This window comes from Ascaphus truei, chromosome 17, assembly GCF_040206685.1.
Source record: "Ascaphus truei isolate aAscTru1 chromosome 17, aAscTru1.hap1, whole genome shotgun sequence".
NCBI classification, from domain to species: domain Eukaryota; kingdom Metazoa; phylum Chordata; class Amphibia; order Anura; family Ascaphidae; genus Ascaphus; species Ascaphus truei.
Genome location: NC_134499.1, coordinates 17,932,671 through 17,952,004, shown reverse-complemented (window position 1 = coordinate 17,952,004; position 19,334 = coordinate 17,932,671). Strand labels below are relative to the sequence as shown.

At 59.8% G+C, this 19,334-nt stretch overlaps 1 protein-coding gene across 1 annotated transcript in view; it reads right to left on the bottom strand.

The window, feature by feature from the left end:
- RNF123 (ring finger protein 123) overlaps positions 1-19,334 on the bottom strand; it is a 78,241-nt gene that overhangs the window by 38,387 nt on the left and 20,520 nt on the right. Inside the window, 15 exon segments of the mRNA XM_075574126.1 lie at positions 8,519-8,658; positions 8,882-8,966; positions 9,573-9,660; positions 10,207-10,294; positions 10,544-10,618; positions 11,034-11,211; positions 11,937-12,044; positions 15,826-15,909; positions 16,181-16,326; positions 16,462-16,645; positions 16,765-16,871; positions 17,028-17,129; positions 17,849-17,969; positions 18,296-18,367; positions 19,050-19,111. Of these exon segments, the coding sequence (XP_075430241.1) occupies positions 8,519-8,658; positions 8,882-8,966; positions 9,573-9,660; positions 10,207-10,294; positions 10,544-10,618; positions 11,034-11,211; positions 11,937-12,044; positions 15,826-15,909; positions 16,181-16,326; positions 16,462-16,645; positions 16,765-16,871; positions 17,028-17,129; positions 17,849-17,969; positions 18,296-18,367; positions 19,050-19,111 (1,640 nt within the window).

Sequence of the window (19,334 nt, the reverse complement as noted above, 5' to 3'; positions counted from 1 at the left end):
CCCAGGGACCCCACACACCTCCCCCACTAACTATCCCCAGGGACCCCACACACCTCCCCCTACTAACTATCCCCAGGGACCACACACACCTCCCCCACTAACTATCCCCAGGGACCCCACACACCTCCCCCTACTAACTATCCCCAGGGATCCCACACACCTCCCGCTACTAACTATCCCCAGGGACCCCACACACCTCCCCCTACTAACTATCCCCAGGGACCCCACACACCTCCCCCTACTAACTATCCCCAGGGACCCCACACACCTCCCCTACTAACTATCCCCAGGGACCCCACACACCTCCCCCTACTAACTATCCCCAGGGATCCCACACACCTCCCCCACTAACTATCCCCAGGGACCCCACCCACCTCCCCCACTAACTATCCCCAGGGACCCCACACACCTCCCCCACTAACTATCCCCAGAGACCCCACACACCTCCCCCTACTAACTATCCCCAGGGACCCCACACACCTCCCCCTACTAACTATCCCCAGAGACCCCACACACCTCCCCCTACTAACTATCCCCAGGGACCCCACACACCTCCCCCTACTAACTATCCCCAGAGACCCCACACACCTCCCCCTACTAACTATCCCCAGGGACCCCACACACCTCCCCCTACTAACTATCCCCAGGGACCCCACACACCTCCCCCTACTAACTATCCCCAGGGACCCCACACACCTCCCCTACTAACTATCCCCAGAGACCCCACACACCTCCCCCTACTAACTATCCCCAGGGACCCCACACACCTCCCCCTACTAACTATCCCCAGAGACCCCACACACCTCCCCCTACTAACTATCCCCAGGGACCCCACACACCTCCCCCTACTAACTATCCCCAGAGACCCCACACACCTCCCCCTACTAACTATCCCCAGGGACCCCACACACCTCCCCCTACTAACTATCCCCAGGGACCCCACACACCTCCCCCTACTAACTATCCCCAGGGACCCCACACACCTCCCCCTACTAACTATCCCCAGAGACCCCACACACCTCCCCCTACTAACTATCCCCAGGGACCCCACACACCTCCCCCTACTAACTATCCCCAGGGACCCCACACACCTCCCCCTACTAACTATCCCCAGAGACCCCACACACCTCCCCCTACTAACTATCCCCAGGGACCCCACACATCTCCCCCTACTAACTATCCCCAGGGATCCCACACACCTCCCCCTACTAACTATCCCCAGGGACCCACACACCTCCCCCTACTAACTATCCCCAGGGACCCCACACACCTCCCCCTACTAACTATCCCCAGGGACCCCACACACCTCCCACTAACTATCCCCAGGGACCCCACACACCTCCCCCTACTAACTATCCCCAGGGACCCCACACACCTCCCCCTACTAACTATCCCCAGGGACCCCACACACCTCCCCCTACTAACTATCCCCAGAGACCCCACACACCTCCCCCTACTAACTATCCCCAGGGACCCCACACACCTCCCCCTACTAACTATCCCCAGGGACCCCACACACCTCCCACTAACTATCCCCAGGGACCCCACACACCTCCCGCTACTAACTATCCCCAGGGACCCCACACACCTCCCTACTAACTATCCCCAGGGACCCCACACACCTCCCCCTACTAACTATCCCCAGGGACACCACACACCTCCCCCTACTAACTATCCCCAGGGACCCCACACACCTCCCACTAACTATCCCCAGGGATCCCACACACCTCCCCCTACTAACTATCCCCAGGGATCCCACACACCTCCCCCTACTAACTATCCCCAGGGACCCCACACACCTCCCCCTACTAACTATCCCCAGGGACCCCACACACCTCCCCCTACTAACTATCCCCAGGGACCCCACACACCTCCCCCTACTAACTATCCCCAGGGACCCCACACACCTCCCCTACTAACTATCCCCAGGGACCCCACACACCTCCCCCTACTAACTATCCCCAGGGACCCCACACACCTCCCCCTACTAACTATCCCCAGAGACCCCACACACCTCCCCCTACTAACTATCCCCAGGGACCCCACACACCTCCCCTACTAACTATCCCCAGGGACCCCACACACCTCCCCCTACTAACTATCCCCAGAGACCCCACACACCTCCCCCTACTAACTATCCCCAGGGACCCCACACACCTCCCCTACTAACTATCCCCAGGGACCCCACACACCTCCCCCTACTAACTATCCCCAGAGACCCCACACACCTCCCCCTACTAACTATCCCCAGGGACCCCACACACCTCCCCCTACTAACTATCCCCAGGGACCCCACACACATCCCCCTACTAACTATCCCCAGGGACCCCACACACCTCCCCCTACTAACTATCCCCAGGGATCCCACACACCTCCCCTACTAACTATCCCCAGAGACCCCACACACCTCCCCCTACTAACTATCCCCAGAGATCCCACACACCTCCCCCTACTAACTATCCCCAGGGATCCCACACACCTCCCCTACTAACTATCCCCAGAGACCCCACACACCTCCCCCTACTAACTATCCCCAGGGATCCCACACACCTCCCCTACTAACTATCCCCAGGGACCCCACACACCTCCCCCTACTAACTATCCCCAGGGATCCCACACACCTCCCCTACTAACTATCCCCAGAGACCCCACACACCTCCCCTACTAACTATCCCCAGGGATCCCACACACCTCCCCCTACTAACTATCCCCAGGGACCCCACACACCTCCCCCTACTAACTATCCCCAGGGACCCCACACACCTCCCCCTACTAACTATCCCCAGGGACCCCACACACCTCCCCCTACTAACTATCCCCAGGGACCCCACACACCTCCCCCTACTAACTATCCCCAGGGACCCCACACACCTCCCCTACTAACTATCCCCAGGGACCCCACACACCTCCCCCTACTAACTATCCCCAGGGACCCCACACACCTCCCCCTACTAACTATCCCCAGGGATCCCACACACCTCCCCCACTAACTATCCCCAGGGACCCCACACACCTCCCCCTACTAACTATCCCCAGGGATCCCACACACCTCCCCCACTAACTATCCCCAGGGATCCCACACACCTCCCCTACTAACTATCCCCAGGGACCCCACACACCTCCCCCTACTAACTATCCCCAGGGACCCCACACACCTCCCCCTACTAACTATCCCCAGGGATCCCACACACCTCCCCCTACTAACTATCCCCAGGGACCCCACACACCTCCCCCTACTAACTATCCCCAGGGACCCCACACACATCCCCCTACTAACTATCCCCAGGGACCCCACACACCTCCCCCTACTAACTATCCCCAGGGACCCCACACACCTCCCCCTACTAACTATCCCCAGGGACCCCACACACCTCCCCCTACTAACTATCCCCAGGGACCCCACACACCTCCCCCTACTAACTATCCCCAGGGACCCCACACACCTCCCCTACTAACTATCCCCAGGGACCCCACACACCTCCCCCTACTAACTATCCCCAGGGACCCCACACACCTCCCCCTACTAACTATCCCCAGGGATCCCACACACCTCCCCCACTAACTATCCCCAGGGACCCCACACACCTCCCCCTACTAACTATCCCCAGGGATCCCACACACCTCCCCCACTAACTATCCCCAGGGATCCCACACACCTCCCCTACTAACTATCCCCAGGGACCCCACACACCTCCCCCTACTAACTATCCCCAGAGACCCCACACACCTCCCCCTACTAACTATCCCCAGGGATCCCACACACCTCCCCCTACTAACTATCCCCAGGGACCCCACACACCTCCCCTACTAACTATCCCCAGGGACCCCACACACCTCCCCCTACTAACTATCCCCAGGGACCCCACACACCTCCCCCTACTAACTATCCCCAGGGACCCCACACACCTCCCCTACTAACTATCCCCAGGGACCCCACACACCTCCCCCTACTAACTATCCCCAGGGACCCCTCCCACCTCCCCCTACTAACTATCCCCAGGGATCCCACACACCTCCCCCTACTAACTATCCCCAGAGACCCCACACACCTCCCCCTACTAACTATCCCCAGGGACCCCTCCCACCTCCCCCTACTAACTATCCCCAGGGACCCCACACACCTCCCCCTACTAACTATCCCCAGGGACCCCACACACCTCCCCTACTAACTATCCCCAGGGACCCCACACACCTCCCCCTACTAACTATCCCCAGGGACCCCTCCCACCTCCCCCTACTAACTATCCCCAGGGATCCCACACACCTCCCCCTACTAACTATCCCCAGGGACCCCACACACCTCCCCCTACTAACTATCCCCAGGGACCCCACACACCTCCCCCTACTAACTATCCCCAGGGACCCCACACACCTCCCCCTACTAACTATCCCCAGGGACCCCACACACCTCCCCCTACTAACTATCCCCAGGGACCCCACACACCTCCCCCTACTAACTATCCCCAGAGACCCCACACACCTCCCCCACTAACTATCCCCAGGGACCCCACACACCTCCCCCTACTAACTATCCCCAGGGACCCCACACACCTCCCCCTACTAACTATCCCCAGGGACCCCACACACCTCCCCCTACTAACTATCCCCAGGGACCCCACACACCTCCCCCTACTAACTATCCCCAGGGACCCCACACACCTCCCCCTACTAACTATCCCCAGGGACCCCACACACCTCCCCCACTAACTATCCCCAGGGACCGCACACACCTCCCACTAACTATCCCCAGAGACCCCACACACCTCCCCCTACTAACTATCCCCAGGGACCCCACACACCTCCCCCTACTAACTATCCCCAGAGACCCCACACACCTCCCCCTACTAACTATCCCCAGAGACCCCACACACCTCCCCCTACTAACTATCCCCAGGGACCCCACACACCTCCCCCTACTAACTATCCCCAGAGACCCCACACACCTCCCCCTACTAACTATCCCCAGGGATCCCACACACCTCCCCCTACTAACTATCCCCAGGGACCCCACACACCTCCCCCTACTAACTATCCCCAGGGACCCCACACACCTCCCCCTACTAACTATCCCCAGGGACCCCACACATCTCCCCCTACTAACTATCCCCAGGGACCCCACACACCTCCCCCACTAACTATCCCCAGGGATCCCACACACCTCCCCCTACTAACTATCCCCAGAGACCCCACACACCTCCCCCTACTAACTATCCCCAGGGACCCCACACACCTCCCCTATTAACTATCCCCAGAGACCCCACACACCTCCCCCTACTAACTATCCCCAGGGACCCCACACACCTCCCCTACTAACTATCCCCAGAGACCCCACACACCTCCCCCTACTAACTATCCCCAGGGACCCCACACACCTCCCCCTACTAACTATCCCCAGGGACCCCACACACCTCCCACTAACTATCCCCAGGGACCCCACACACCTCCCCCTACTAACTATCCCCAGGGACCCCACACACCTCCCCCTACTAACTATCCCCAGAGACCCCACACACCTCCCCCTACTAACTATCCCCACGGACCCCACACACCTCCCCTACTAACTATCCCCAGAGACCCCACACACCTCCCCCTACTAACTATCCCCAGGGACCCCACACACCTCCCCCTACTAACTATCCCCAGAGACCCCACACACCTCCCCCTACTAACTATCCCCAGGGACCCCACACACCTCCCCCTACTAACTATCCCCAGGGACCCCACACACCTCCCACTAACTATCCCCAGGGACCCCCACACACCTCCCACTACTAACTATCCCCAGGGACCCCACACACCTCCCCCTACTAACTATCCCCAGGGACCCCACACACCTCCCCCTACTAACTATCCCCAGAGACCCCACACACCTCCCCCACTAACTATCCCCAGAGACCCCACACACCTCCCCCTACTAACTATCCCCAGGGACACCACACACCTCCCCCTACTAACTATCCCCAGGGACACCACACACCTCCCCCTACTAACTATCCCCAGGGACCCCACACACCTCCCCCTACTAACTATCCCCAGGGATCCCACACACCTCCCCCTACTAACTATCCCCAGGGACCCCACACACCTCCCCCACTAACTATCCCCAGGGACCCCACACACCTCCCCCTACTAACTATCCCCAGAGACCCCACACACCTCCCCCTACTAACTATCCCCAGGGACCCCACACACCTCCCCCTACTAACTATCCCCAGGGACCCCACACACCTCCCCCTACTAACTATCCCCAGAGACCCCACACACCTCCCCCTACTAACTATCCCCAGGGACCCCACACACCTCCCACTAACTATCTCCAGGGACCCCACACACCTCCCCCTACTAACTATCCCCAGGGACCCCACACACCTCCCCCTACTAACTATCCCCAGGGACCCCACACACCTCCCCCTACTAACTATCCCCAGAGACCCCACACACCTCCCCCTACTAACTATCCCCAGGGACCCCACACACCTCCCCCTACTAACTATCCCCAGGGACCCCACACACCTCCCCCTACTAACTATCCCCAGGGACCCCACACACCTCCCCCTACTAACTATCCCCAGGGACCCCACACACCTCCCCCTACTAACTATCCCCAGGGACCCCACACATCTCCCCCTACTAACTATCCCCAGGGACCCCACACACCTCCCCTACTAACTATCCCCAGAGACCCCACACACCTCCCCCTACTAACTATCCCCAGGGACCCCACACACCTCCCCCTACTAACTATCCCCAGGGACCCCACACACCTCCCACTAACTATCCCCAGGGACCCCACACACCTCCCCCTACTAACTATCCCCAGGGACCCCACACACCTCCCCCTACTAACTATCCCCAGAGACCCCACACACCTCCCCCTACTAACTATCCCCACGGACCCCACACACCTCCCCTACTAACTATCCCCAGAGACCCCACACACCTCCCCCTACTAACTATCCCCAGGGACCCCACACACCTCCCCCTACTAACTATCCCCAGAGACCCCACACACCTCCCCCTACTAACTATCCCCAGGGACCCCACACACCTCCCCCTACTAACTATCCCCAGGGACCCCACACACCTCCCACTAACTATCCCCAGGGACCCCCACACACCTCCCACTACTAACTATCCCCAGGGACCCCACACACCTCCCCCTACTAACTATCCCCAGGGACCCCACACACCTCCCCCTACTAACTATCCCCAGAGACCCCACACACCTCCCCCACTAACTATCCCCAGAGACCCCACACACCTCCCCCTACTAACTATCCCCAGGGACACCACACACCTCCCCCTACTAACTATCCCCAGGGACACCACACACCTCCCCCTACTAACTATCCCCAGGGACCCCACACACCTCCCCCTACTAACTATCCCCAGGGACCCCACACACCTCCCCCTACTAACTATCCCCAGGGACCCCACACACCTCCCCCTACTAACTATCCCCAGGGACCCCACACACCTCCCCCCACTAACTATCCCCAGGGATCCCACACACCTCCCCCTACTAACTATCCCCAGAGACCCCACACACCTCCCCCTACTAACTATCCCCAGAGACCCCACACACCTCCCCCTACTAACTATCCCCAGGGACCCCACACACCTCCCCCTACTAACTATCCCCAGGGACCCCTCCCACCTCCCACTAACTATCCCCAGGGACCCCACACACCTCCCCTACTAACTATCCCCAGGGACCCCACACACCTCCCCTACTAACTATCCCCAGGGACACCACACACCTCCCCCTACTAACTATCCCCAGGGACCCCACACACCTCCCCCTACTAACTATCCCCAGGGACCCCACACACCTCCCCCTACTAACTATCCCCAGAGACCCCACACACCTCCCCCTACTAACTATCCCCAGAGACCCCACACACCTCCCCCTACTAACTATCCCCAGAGACCCCACACACCTCCCCCTACTAACTATCCCCAGAGACCCCACACACCTCCCCTACTAACTATCCCCAGGGACCCCACACACCTCCCCCTACTAACTATCCCCAGGGACACCACACACCTCCCCCTACTAACTATCCCCAGAGACCCCACACACCTCCCCCTACTAACTATCCCCAGGGACCCCACACACCTCCCCTACTAACTATCCCCAGGGACCCCACACACCTCCCCCTACTAACTATCCCCAGGGACCCCACACACCTCCCCCTACTAACTATCCCCAGGGACCCCACACACCTCCCCCTACTAACTATCCCCAGGGACCCCACACACCTCCCCCTACTAACTATCCCCAGGGACCCCACACACCTCCCCCTACTATCCCCAGATACCCCTCCCACCTCCCCCTACTAACTATCCCCAGGGACCCCTCCCACCTCACCCAACTCATCCCTTGCTCTGTAGCGCCTCATCGCCTCCTGATTTCCCTCTCCCCAGATCCTTTACTCCTCCCCATGTCTCCCCTTGCTCCCTCTCCCCAGATCCTTTACTCCTCCCCATGTCTCCCCTTGCTCCCTCTCCCCCTCACCTCCTGAATCATGCCGATGAACTCGGAGAAGGCCCAGTTGAGCTGGTTCAGGACGCTGTTGAGGAAGCTGGAAGCCAGTTCCGGGTCTCCCCGGAGCAGCTCCGCCATGTGACTCTGCAGCAGGGTGGAGGGGCAGGGCTCTGCCACGGCAAAACCAGCGCTCTTAACCGCAGCCGCGAAACCAACATTCCCCACACAGGCTTCCCATAAACCCGCTGCAGCTTAAAGCAGTACCAAGTATAACTACTTCCAAACAACTAAGGCTTCTTCTACCTGGAGAATACAGTTACAGTACAACGTTCTTTTATTGCACCCTCCCCCAATAATTTCTCCCCTGCCCCCAATAATTACCCCCCTCCTCACTCTGTAGGCTGGGCAGGTTAACATCCTCAGGTTTGGTTTTCAGTAGGTGTGGGAGCCTTGTGTATCTGTAACCGAACCCACATCCCTGGGGAGAGAGGTAGGAGGGTGATACGAGAGGGAGAGAGGCAGGAGAAGGAAAGGAGGGTGGAAAGGAGAATAGAGACACAAGACACGAGAGACAGAGAGACTAGCGAGGATAGAGAGAATAGAGAGCCGAAAGACAACAGAATAGAAAGAGAGAGAGAGAGAATAGAGAGGAGGGAAGAGAGAAAGAACACTGAAATGTTCTTTCGTCATGCCAATAAAGTTTATTTGAATTGATTTGAATAGAGAGAGAGAATGAAGAGAGAGAGAATGAAGAGAATGAACGAGAGAGAGAGAATGAACGAGAGAGAATGAACGAGAGAGAATGAACGAGAGAGAATGAACGAGAGAGAGAGAATGAACGAGAGAGCGAATGAACGAGAGAATGAACGAGAGAATGAACAAGAGAGAGAGAATGAACGAGAGAGAGAGAATGAACGAGAGAACGAGAGAGAGAATGAACGAGAGAGAGAAAAGAGAGAGAGAAAAGAGAGAATGGAGAGAGAGAAAAGAGAGAGAAAAGAGAGAATGGAGAGAGAGAAAAGAGAGAAAGAGAAAGAATGGAGAGAGAGAATGGAGAGAGTGAGAGAGAGAGAACGCTGCTCACCCTCCAGAGCCTCACAAGGATCCAGTTGGTCTGAGCCCAGGGTCTCTGCTCGTAGGGGGCCAGCAGATTCTTCATCATACTAACCTGCCTGCGGGAGGAGGACACCGGTCACGGCCGAGTAACAGGGACAGTGTGACACCTGTCCCAGGGTTATTTATCCCCAGCTTGGGTCAGAAAGGGTTAAGGAACGTTGTACTATTGACCACATTCTGCAGCCCTGCGCTTGTGTGCCGTCCAATCAAACCTGCGGCTCCTACACGTTAGGCATCACACGGAGGATGTGCGTGTGACACGCAAGGTGCCGAGTGTCAAACATCACATGGAGCGTTTGTGTTACACAGCGTACGGCACACACGAGGTGCTAAGTGTCAGGCATCACACGGAGGACGTGCGTGTGACACGCAAGGTGCCGAGTGTCATACATCACACGGAGCGTGTGTGTTACACAGCGTACGGCACACGCGAGGTGCTAAGTGTCAGGCATCACACGGAGGACGTGTGTGTGACACGCAAGGTGCTGAGTGTCAAACATCACATGGAGCGTGTGTGTTACACAGCGTACGGCACACGCGAGGTGCTAAGTGTCAGGCATCACACGGAGGATGCGTGTTACACGGAGGAAGGTTGGACTCACTGGTCTTCTGGGATTCTCTCCACCGCCCGCAGAGAGTGCGGGTAACACACGTAACTGGCGAGTGCCTGCATCAGAGAGTCCTTAATGTCTGGGGAGAACAAGGGGAGAGAGCGTCAAGTGCGGCCCACAACCAGATCTGGTGCGTTATTCCCCCCAAATTAAATTAGGGCAAGTGGCAGCGAGCAGCTTTATTTAAACCCCTCTGCCCAAGATCAGAAAGGACGTGGGTAGCAGTGAGATTAGACTGTAAGCTTCCCGGGTCAGAGATTCCTCCGTCCCAGCATACACCTGGGATTATGCAGCACATCGCGCGCGCTCTCTGCGCTAAATTACTCACCGGTGCCCACGATCCGCGGATCGGCAAAGTGTTTGGCGAGGATGGCAGCCAGGCGTATGAGCGTCTCCTCGTACCCTGCCAGGGAGAGAAGGAACAGGGTGCCATGTAACAGGGCACTGCAGGGGTTAGGTTATCAAAACACTCTCTTACCGTCACTGCTGCCGTACCGCACAGGGAAAACGTCGTCATTCATTGTGTTGGATAGAATATACAGCGTTTTTGTAATATATGTACAATTAGGTTTTATCCCCCCCGAAAAAGTTATTATTAAAAAAAAAAAAAAAAAAAAAAGATATAAATGATATATGTATTAAGAATGATTATTTTAAGATAGTATATAAATAATTGTATAAACACAAAGATCATTGGAACGTGGTCTCTCTGTATAAAGTGGACCCTCCGATCTGTATGATAGAAGTGTCTGAGGCTGGAACAGGGGGTGAGACACAGGTCGGCGGGTGTTATACACGGGCGTTATCGCCCTCCGTACCCGGGAGCTCCTCCAGGCCGCTGACCGGACTGAAGTAATTCTTCAGCGAGTTGTAGCTGTTCATGGCGACGCTCAGGTAGAATTCCGGCATGAACGCGAAAAGGGGCCCGGTGCGATCCGCATGCTCAATGGTGCGCAGGGTTACCTGCAGGAGCCAGTATATGTCCTGCATCTTCTCCTGTCGGGGAGACACGGGCGACACTGTGACCCGACCAGCCTTACCCTCCCACTGCCGGGCGACACTGTGACCCGACCAGCCTTACCCTCCCACTGCCGGGCGACACTGTGACCCGACCAGCCTTACCCTCCCACTGCCGGGCGACACTGTGATCCGACCAGCCTTACCCTACCTCTGCCGGGCGACACTGTGACCCGACCAGCCTTACCCTCCCACTGCCGGGCGACACTGTGACCCGACCAGCCTTACCCTCCCACTGCCGGGCGACACTGTGATCCGACCAGCCTTACCCTCCCACTGCCGGGCGACACAGATCCGACCATCCTTACCCTCCCACTGCCGGGCGACACAGATCCGACCAGCCTTACCCTCCCACTGCCGGGCGACACTGTGATCCGACCAGCCTTACCCTCCCACTGCCGGGCGACACTGTGATCCTCCTACTACGGGGTGACATTGACCCAACCAGGCTGTTCCCCTCCCGGTATGGGGCAACATGGTGACCCAACTAGTTTTTCCATCCCACAATGGGGTGGCAGTAACGCAACCAGTCAGACCATTCCACTGCAGGGCGATATGGTGACCCGACTAGTCTCTCCTCCCACTGGGGTTACAGCGACCCAATCAGTTTGCCCAACCCACTACAGGGCGATAAGGTAACCCAACCAGTCTGTTCCTCCCAATACGGGGCGATGACAAACAGGACAGGTGGAGGTCTCTCTTACTTTGGAGTAGATGGTGACGTTGATCCAGGCCAGGCGGCGGCTCAGGTGATTGAGTTTCTCAGAGAAAACACGCTGACTCTTTATCAACTCGTCCAGGATGTCTGCCCTCTGAGGGGGGAGAGAGACCGTGAGAGGCCGACAGACACACACGGAGAGAAGAGACAGGCCGAGAGAAGAGAGAAAGGAGGGAAGAGGGGGGAGGGTGTGGGAAGAGTGCCCCCTGCCCCGTTCTTCCCTGCAGGTGCCAGGCTCCGTGCCCCGTTCATCCCTACAGGTGCCAGGCTCCGTGCCACATGCCCCGTTCTTCCCTACAGGTGCCAGGCTCCGTGCCCCGTTCTTCCCTACAGGTGCCAGGCTCCATGCCCCCTTCCTTCCCTACAGGTGCCAGGCTCCATGCCCCGTCCTTCCCTACAGGTGCCAGCCTCCCTGCCTCCTGCCCCGACCTTCCCTACATGTGCCAGGCTCCGTGCCCCGTCCTTCCCTACATGTGCCAGGCTCCCTGCCCCCTGCCCCGTCCTTCCCTACATGTGCCAGGCTCCCTGCCCCGTCCTTCCCTACATGTGCCAGGCTCCCTGCCCCGTCCTTACCTACAGGTGCCAGGCTCCATGCCCCGTCCTTCCCTACAGGTGCCAGGCTCCATGCCCCCTTCCTTCCCTACAGGTGCCAGGCTCCATGCCCCCTTCCTTCCCTACAGGTGCCAGGCCCTGTGCCCTCTGTCCCACCCTTCCCTACAGGTGCCAGGCTCCGCATCCCCTGCCCTGTCCTTGCCTACAGGTGCCAGGCTCCATGCCCCGTCCTTCCCTACAGGTGCCAGGCTCCATGCCCCTTGCCCCGTCCTTCCCTACATGTGCCAGGCTCTGTGCCCCGTTCTTCCCTACAGGTGCCAGGCTCCCTGCCCCGTCCTTCCCTACATGTGCCAGGCTCCCTGCCCCGTCCTTCCCTACATGTGCCAGGCTCCCTGCCCCGTTCTTCCCTACAGGTGCCAGGCTCCGAGCCCCGTCCTTCCCTACATGTGCCAGGCTCCCTGCCCCGTTCTTCCCTACATGTGCCAGGCTCCCTGCCCCGTCCTTCCCTACAAGTGCCAGGCTCCCTGCCCCGTCCTTCCCTACAGGTGCCAGGCTCCCTGCCTCCTGCCCCGTCCTTCCCTACAGGTGCCAGGCTCCCTGCCTCCTGCCCCGTCCTTCCCTACATGTGCCAGGCTCCCTGCCCCGTCCTTCCCTACAGGTGCCAGGCTCCCTGCCTCCTGCCCCGACCTTCCCTACATGTGCCAGGCTCCGTGCCCCGTCCTTCCCTACATGTGCCAGGCTCCCTGCCCCCTGCCCCGTCCTTCCCTACATGTGCCAGGCTCCCTGCCCCGTCCTTCCCTACATGTGCCAGGCTCCCTGCCCCGTCCTTCCCTACATGTGCCAGGCTCCCTGCCCTTCCCTACAGGTGCCAGGCTCCCTGCCCCGTTCTTCCCTACATGTGCCAGGCTCCCTGCCCATCCTTCCATACAAGTGCCAGGCTCCCTGCCTCCTGCCCCGTCCTTCCCTACATGTGCCAGGCTCCCTGCCCCGTCCTTCCCTACATGTGCCAGGCTCCCTGCCCCGTCCTTCCCTACAGGTGCCAGGCTCCCTGCCCCGTTCTTCCCTACATGTGCCAGGCTCCCTGCCCATCCTTCCATACAAGTGCCAGGCTCCCCTGCCTCCTGCCCCGTCCTTCCCTACATGTGCCAGGCTCCCTGCCCCGTCCTTCCCTACATGTGCCAGGCTCCCTGCCCCGTCCTTCCCTACATGTGCCAGGCTCCCTGCCCCGTCCTTCCCTACATGTGCCAGGCTCCCTGCCCCCTGCCCCGTCCTTCCCTACAGGTGCCAGGCTCCCTGCCCCGTCCTTCCCTACATGTGCCAGGCACCCTGCCCCGTCCTTCCCTACATGTGCCAGGCTCCGAGCCCCATCCTTCCCTACATGTGCCAGGCTCCCTGCCTCCTGCCCCGTCCTTCCCTACATGTGCCAGGCTCCCTGCCCCGTCCTTCCCTACAAGTGCCAGGCTCCCTGCCTCCTGCCCCGTCCTTCCCTACATGTGCCAGGCTCCCTGCCCCGTCCTTCCCTACATGTGCCAGGCTCCCTGCCCCGTCCTTCCCTACAGGTGCCAGGCTCCCTGCCTCCTGCCCCGTCCTTCCCTACAGGTGCCAGGCTCCCTGCCTCCTGCCCCGTCCTTCCCTACATGTGCCAAGCTCCCTGCCTCCTGCCCCGACCTTCCCTACATGTGCCAGGCTCCGTGCCCCGTCCTTCCCTACATGTGCCAGGCTCCCTGCCCCCTGCCCCGTCCTTCCCTACATGTGCCAGGCTCCCTGCCCCGTCCTTCCCTACATGTGCCAGGCTCCCTGCCCCGTCCTTCCCTACATGTGCCAGGCTCCCTGCCCTTCCCTACAGGTGCCAGGCTCCCTGCCCCGTTCTTCCCTACATGTGCCAGGCTCCCTGCCCATCCTTCCATACAAGTGCCAGGCTCCCTGCCTCCTGCCCCGTCCTTCCCTACATGTGCCAGGCTCCCTGCCCCGTCCTTCCCTACATGTGCCAGGCTCCCTGCCCCGTCCTTCCCTACAGGTGCCAGGCTCCCTGCACCGTTCTTCCCTACATGTGCCAGGCTCCCTGCCCATCCTTCCATACAAGTGCCAGGCTCCCCTGCCTCCTGCCCCGTCCTTCCCTACATGTGCCAGGCTCCCTGCCCCGTCCTTCCCTACATGTGCCAGGCTCCCTGCCCAGTCCTTCCCTACATGTGCCAGGCTCCCTGCCCCGTCCTTCCCTACATGTGCCAGGCTCCCTGCCCCCTGCCCCGTCCTTCCCTACAGGTGCCAGGCTCCCTGCCCCGTCCTTCCCTACATGTGCCAGGCACCCTGCCCCGTCCTTCCCTACATGTGCCAGGCTCCGAGCCCCATCCTTCCCTACATGTGCCAGGCTCCCTGCCTCCTGCCCCGTCCTTCCCTACATGTGCCAGGCTCCCTGCCCCGTCCTTCCCTACAAGTGCCAGGCTCCCTGCCTCCTGCCCCGTCCTTCCCTACATGTGCCAGGCTCCCTGCCCCGTCCTTCCCTACATGTGCCAGGCTCCCTGCCCCGTCCTTCCCTACAGGTGCCAGGCTCCCTGCCTCCTGCCCCGTCCTTCCCTACAGGTGCCAGGCTCCCTGCCTCCTGCCCCGTCCTTCCCTACATGTGCCAGGCTCCCTGCCTCCTGCGCCGTCCTTCCCTACAGGTGCCAGGCTCCCTGCCCCGTCCTTCCCTACAGGTGCCAGGCTCCCTGCCCCGTTCTTCCCTACAGGTGCCAGGCTCCCTGCCTCCTGCCCCGTCCTTCCCTACAGGTGCCAGGCTCCCTGCCTCCTGCCCCGTCCTTCCCTACAGGTGCCAGGCTCCCTGCCCCGTCCTTCCCTACAGGTGCCAGGCTCCCTGCCCCGTCCTTCCCTACATGTGCCAGGCTCCCTGCCTCCTGCCCCGTCCTTCCCTACAGGTGCCAGGCTCCCTGCCCCGTCCTTCCCTACAGGTGCCAGGCTCCCTCCCTCCTGCCCCGTCCTTCCCTACATGTGCCAGGCTCCCTGCCCCGTCCTTCCCTACAGGTGCCAGGCTCCCTGCCCCGTTCTTCCCTACAGGTGCCAGGCTCCCTGCCTCCTGCCCCGTCCTTCCCTACAGGTGCCAGGCTCTCTGCCCCGTCCTTCCCTACAGGTGCCAGGCTCCCTGCCCCGTCCTTCCCTACAGGTGCCAGGCTCCCTGCCTCCTGCCCTGTCCTTCCCTACATGTGCCAGGCTCCCTGCCCCGTCCTTCCCTACAGGTGCCAGGCTCCCTGCCCCGTCCTTCCCTACAGGTGCCAGGCTCCCTGCCCCGTTCTTCCCTACAGGTGCCAGGCTCCCTGCCTCCTCCTCACCCTCTTGGGGCATAGCTTAATCTTTTCCTCTGTGTCTTTCAGTGCCAGGGCGTATTCATTCACATCGTCCGACACCCCGACCATCTGAAAGAGAAGTGGGCGCAGTGAGAGTCTCCTCCTCCCGCCCAGTTATCTGGTACATATATCTGGTACATATATCTGGTACATATATCTGGTACATATATCTGGTACATATATCTGGTACATATATCTGGTACATATATCTGGTACATATATCTAGTACATATATCTGGTACATATATCTGGTACATATATCTGGTAACGTGCCGGCATATAGACCCTCTGGCCTGAAAGCTGCCCAGAGCGCTACGTTTTAAAGATGGCCGCTCCTCACCTTCCCCAGCTGCTGGTGGACGCTCAGATTGTACATCATCACCGCCCCGTCCAGGATCTCCAGCAGGGAGTTTTCCGTGATCGGAAGCTCCGCCTCCTCCGCCGGCCTGCCCAGCAACAGCCCCTCGTTACCGTGGCTACCTTCAACTGCAACAACAGAGATCATGGCTGCCGTGGGGGGGGAGGAGCATGGTGCGCTGCAGGGGGTAGGTGGTCACCAACCCTGCAGCACGTGGGAGGTGCCCTGCTTCATATCACAGCCCCCCACCCCTCCTCGCTTACTATCGTCCTCCGTGCGCTGCTCCACGCTCAGGCTGCGCACCTTCACCTTCTCCAGTGACCGGCGCGGGTTCATCAGGCTGACGGCCGCCGTGCTCAGGAAGCGGTTGGCTCGCCCCAGGGTGGGGGAGCTGAGCCAGCTAGGCCGGGCCAGGGCGCCCCCGATGGCCAGAGCAGCGCTGGACCTCTGCGGTGGGCAGAGAAGCCACGAGATCAGAGAGAGACACCGTTTGTGGGACGGGGAGAAGTGGGGAATACTGCCCTGCTCATCGCACACCTCCGGGCCCCCAATGCCCCCCCACCCACCTGCGCTGTCGTACTGACTGACTCGTCCTCCTCCTCCAGGTCATCCATGGTGACCGCCTGCAGCTCCGATGGGTCGATAATGATGTTGGCCTTCGAGGCCAAGTCATCTGCCAGGGAGGGAGCAGACAGAGGCGAGAGTGAGGGGCGCCCACAGCTCCAAAGGATCCCTGCCCCCCTCCTAATAAGACCCCCTCTCCAGTCCCCTCTCCTAATAAGAGACCCCCCCCTGAATATCCGGGATCACTCCTCCACAAGATCCTCACCTTTCAGGGTCTTCCTCAGGTGAGACAGGAGGCCCCCAAGTCTCTGCAGGTCAAAAAAATCCACCTTCCCATTGTAAAAGAGCTGGGGGGGCACATACGCTTCTGGGGAGGAGGAGGAGGGGGGGGGTAGAAGACAAGATGAGTGAGCCGGCTGAGTGTGCAGGACTTGTCTCTTTCAGAAAAGCGTTCACATTTAACGCGGCCGCACAGTAAATGCCATTTAAATTAGGTACTATACAGCGCAGAGAAAAGGCTGGGGGATGTTAACCCCTACAACGTTATTGTAGCGGAGTAGAGAGAGGTAATACTGTTACAGACCAGCTCAGCAAATTACAGAGACACTAATACTGTCATGTACATTCAAGTGCTCAACAACTAGAACTAGAAGCATAGAGCCGACGCAGGGGGAGGCGGGCGCGAGAGAATCACCAAAGGGCAATGGAAGGCGAGTGAGAGAACACCAGTAAGGGTTCGTCCATGCTGCCGAAGACCGCGCCGCGCGATCACATTGCCTGAGAGCATTGATCGCGACAGCAGGAGGGGGCGCGCGATGCGCGAGGAATCGGTTGAAACTGATTTCTCGGCGCGACGGGCAGGTCACGTGAGCGGTTCGCCCAATGATGGCGAACCAGCTCCGTGACGTCACAGACATGTCCCTAGGCACACACACCCCCACGGCGCGTCTACCATATCCTGAAAACGCACCCGCTGCACGCGCACGCCACCGCACGGGCGAAGGCTGGATGGACGCAGCCTAATAATGACAGATCCCTGCAGTGAGCCAGGTCAGGAAGGTCTCCGTGTGGGGTGATGCTTCTTACCATCGCTGCAGCGAGCCGACGCGTTTCGGTACTTGTACTCGTCCCAGCAGGCTCTCACGGCAGTGATCAGGCGGTGCAGGAAGCAGACCATATACTCCGGAGGACACAGGACCGTGGGGTTCTGAGGGAGCGGGTACACAAGAGGGACAGTAACACAGGGGACTGGGGGCACTCTACTCCCTCCATGCCAGGCCACACAGCCTAAAGACATCTTTGTCCCCCTGCAATGCATTCCTCCAGCACTGAGTAGGTGAACGACCCCCCCCCGGCTTGTGCCTGAATTCAGACCCACGTGGGGGAAGGGGGGCGGGGCGTGAACCTGGACTGAGATTAACCTCTCGGCTGCCATCCGGGCCCAGCAATGCATTTTCCCGCTCTCCCAGAGGACGCTGTGAAACTTGTGAGAGAAAGGAGAGTCCCCGTGTGTGGGGGGCCGCGCGCACTCACCCCTCTGTTGCTGGCGTTTTCCTGCAGGAACTTCCTGAACTTGTTGAGGAAGATGTAGCGAGAAGCTTCGCCCTGCCAGCAAGAGGGAGAGAGGGTCAGGGGGGTGAGAGACGGGGGTGAGGGAGGGGAGAGAAGGGGTTGAGGGAGGGGAGAGACGGGGGTGAGGGAGGGGAGAGACGGGGGTGAGGGATGGGGGAAGAGGGGACAATGTGTAGGCACAGAGCGTCACTTTCTACTTCCCCCACAGAGACTGGAATCACAAAGGATTCTGGGACAGTTTGGAAGAGGCTCAGTGCTGGAAATACTCAGTATGAATATGTGAATATGGTAAGAGATTATTAACCCTTAATAAGTGCACTTGAGTCAACTTTAGGGCACGGTATCCCGCTGGTAACTAGGAATCAGCCCCCTCTCAGTGCACTGAATGAGGGTCTGACAGACAGGTATAGATACTGCCATGCGCTAGAGAGGAGCCATTTGTATGGGATACCGGGCTCCCTATGCCACCCACATACAGTGTGCGTCTGTGATACCTGGGCTGTCTGTGCACGCCCTAGCCCGGGCCTCCCGGCTCTCTATCCCGGGCCTCCCGGCGCCCCATCCCGGGCCTCCCGGCGCCCCATCCCGGGCCTCCCGGCGCCCCATCCCGGGCCTCCCGGCGCCCCATCCCGGGCCTCCCGGCGCCCCATCCCGGGCCTCCCGGCGCCCTATCCCGGCGCCCTATCCCGGGCCTCCCTGCTCTGTCATTTCTTACCCCTCCCTTATCCTTGTTGTTCAGCAGCAGCCTCAGGATCTGGACCTGCAGCTCCTCCACCACTAAGGGAAGGAAAGGTTGGCGTCAGCGCAACACGCATAAAACACGTCTAACCCTTTACTTGGGGTTTATTGGTGCAGACACGCACACGGTATGAACGGTCACAGTGAGAGAGAGTACATACAGCTGCGTGTCCCAGGTCACAGTGAGAGAGAGTACATACAGCCGCATGTCCCAGGTCACAGTGAGAGAGAGTACATACAGCCGCGTGTCCCAGGTCACAGT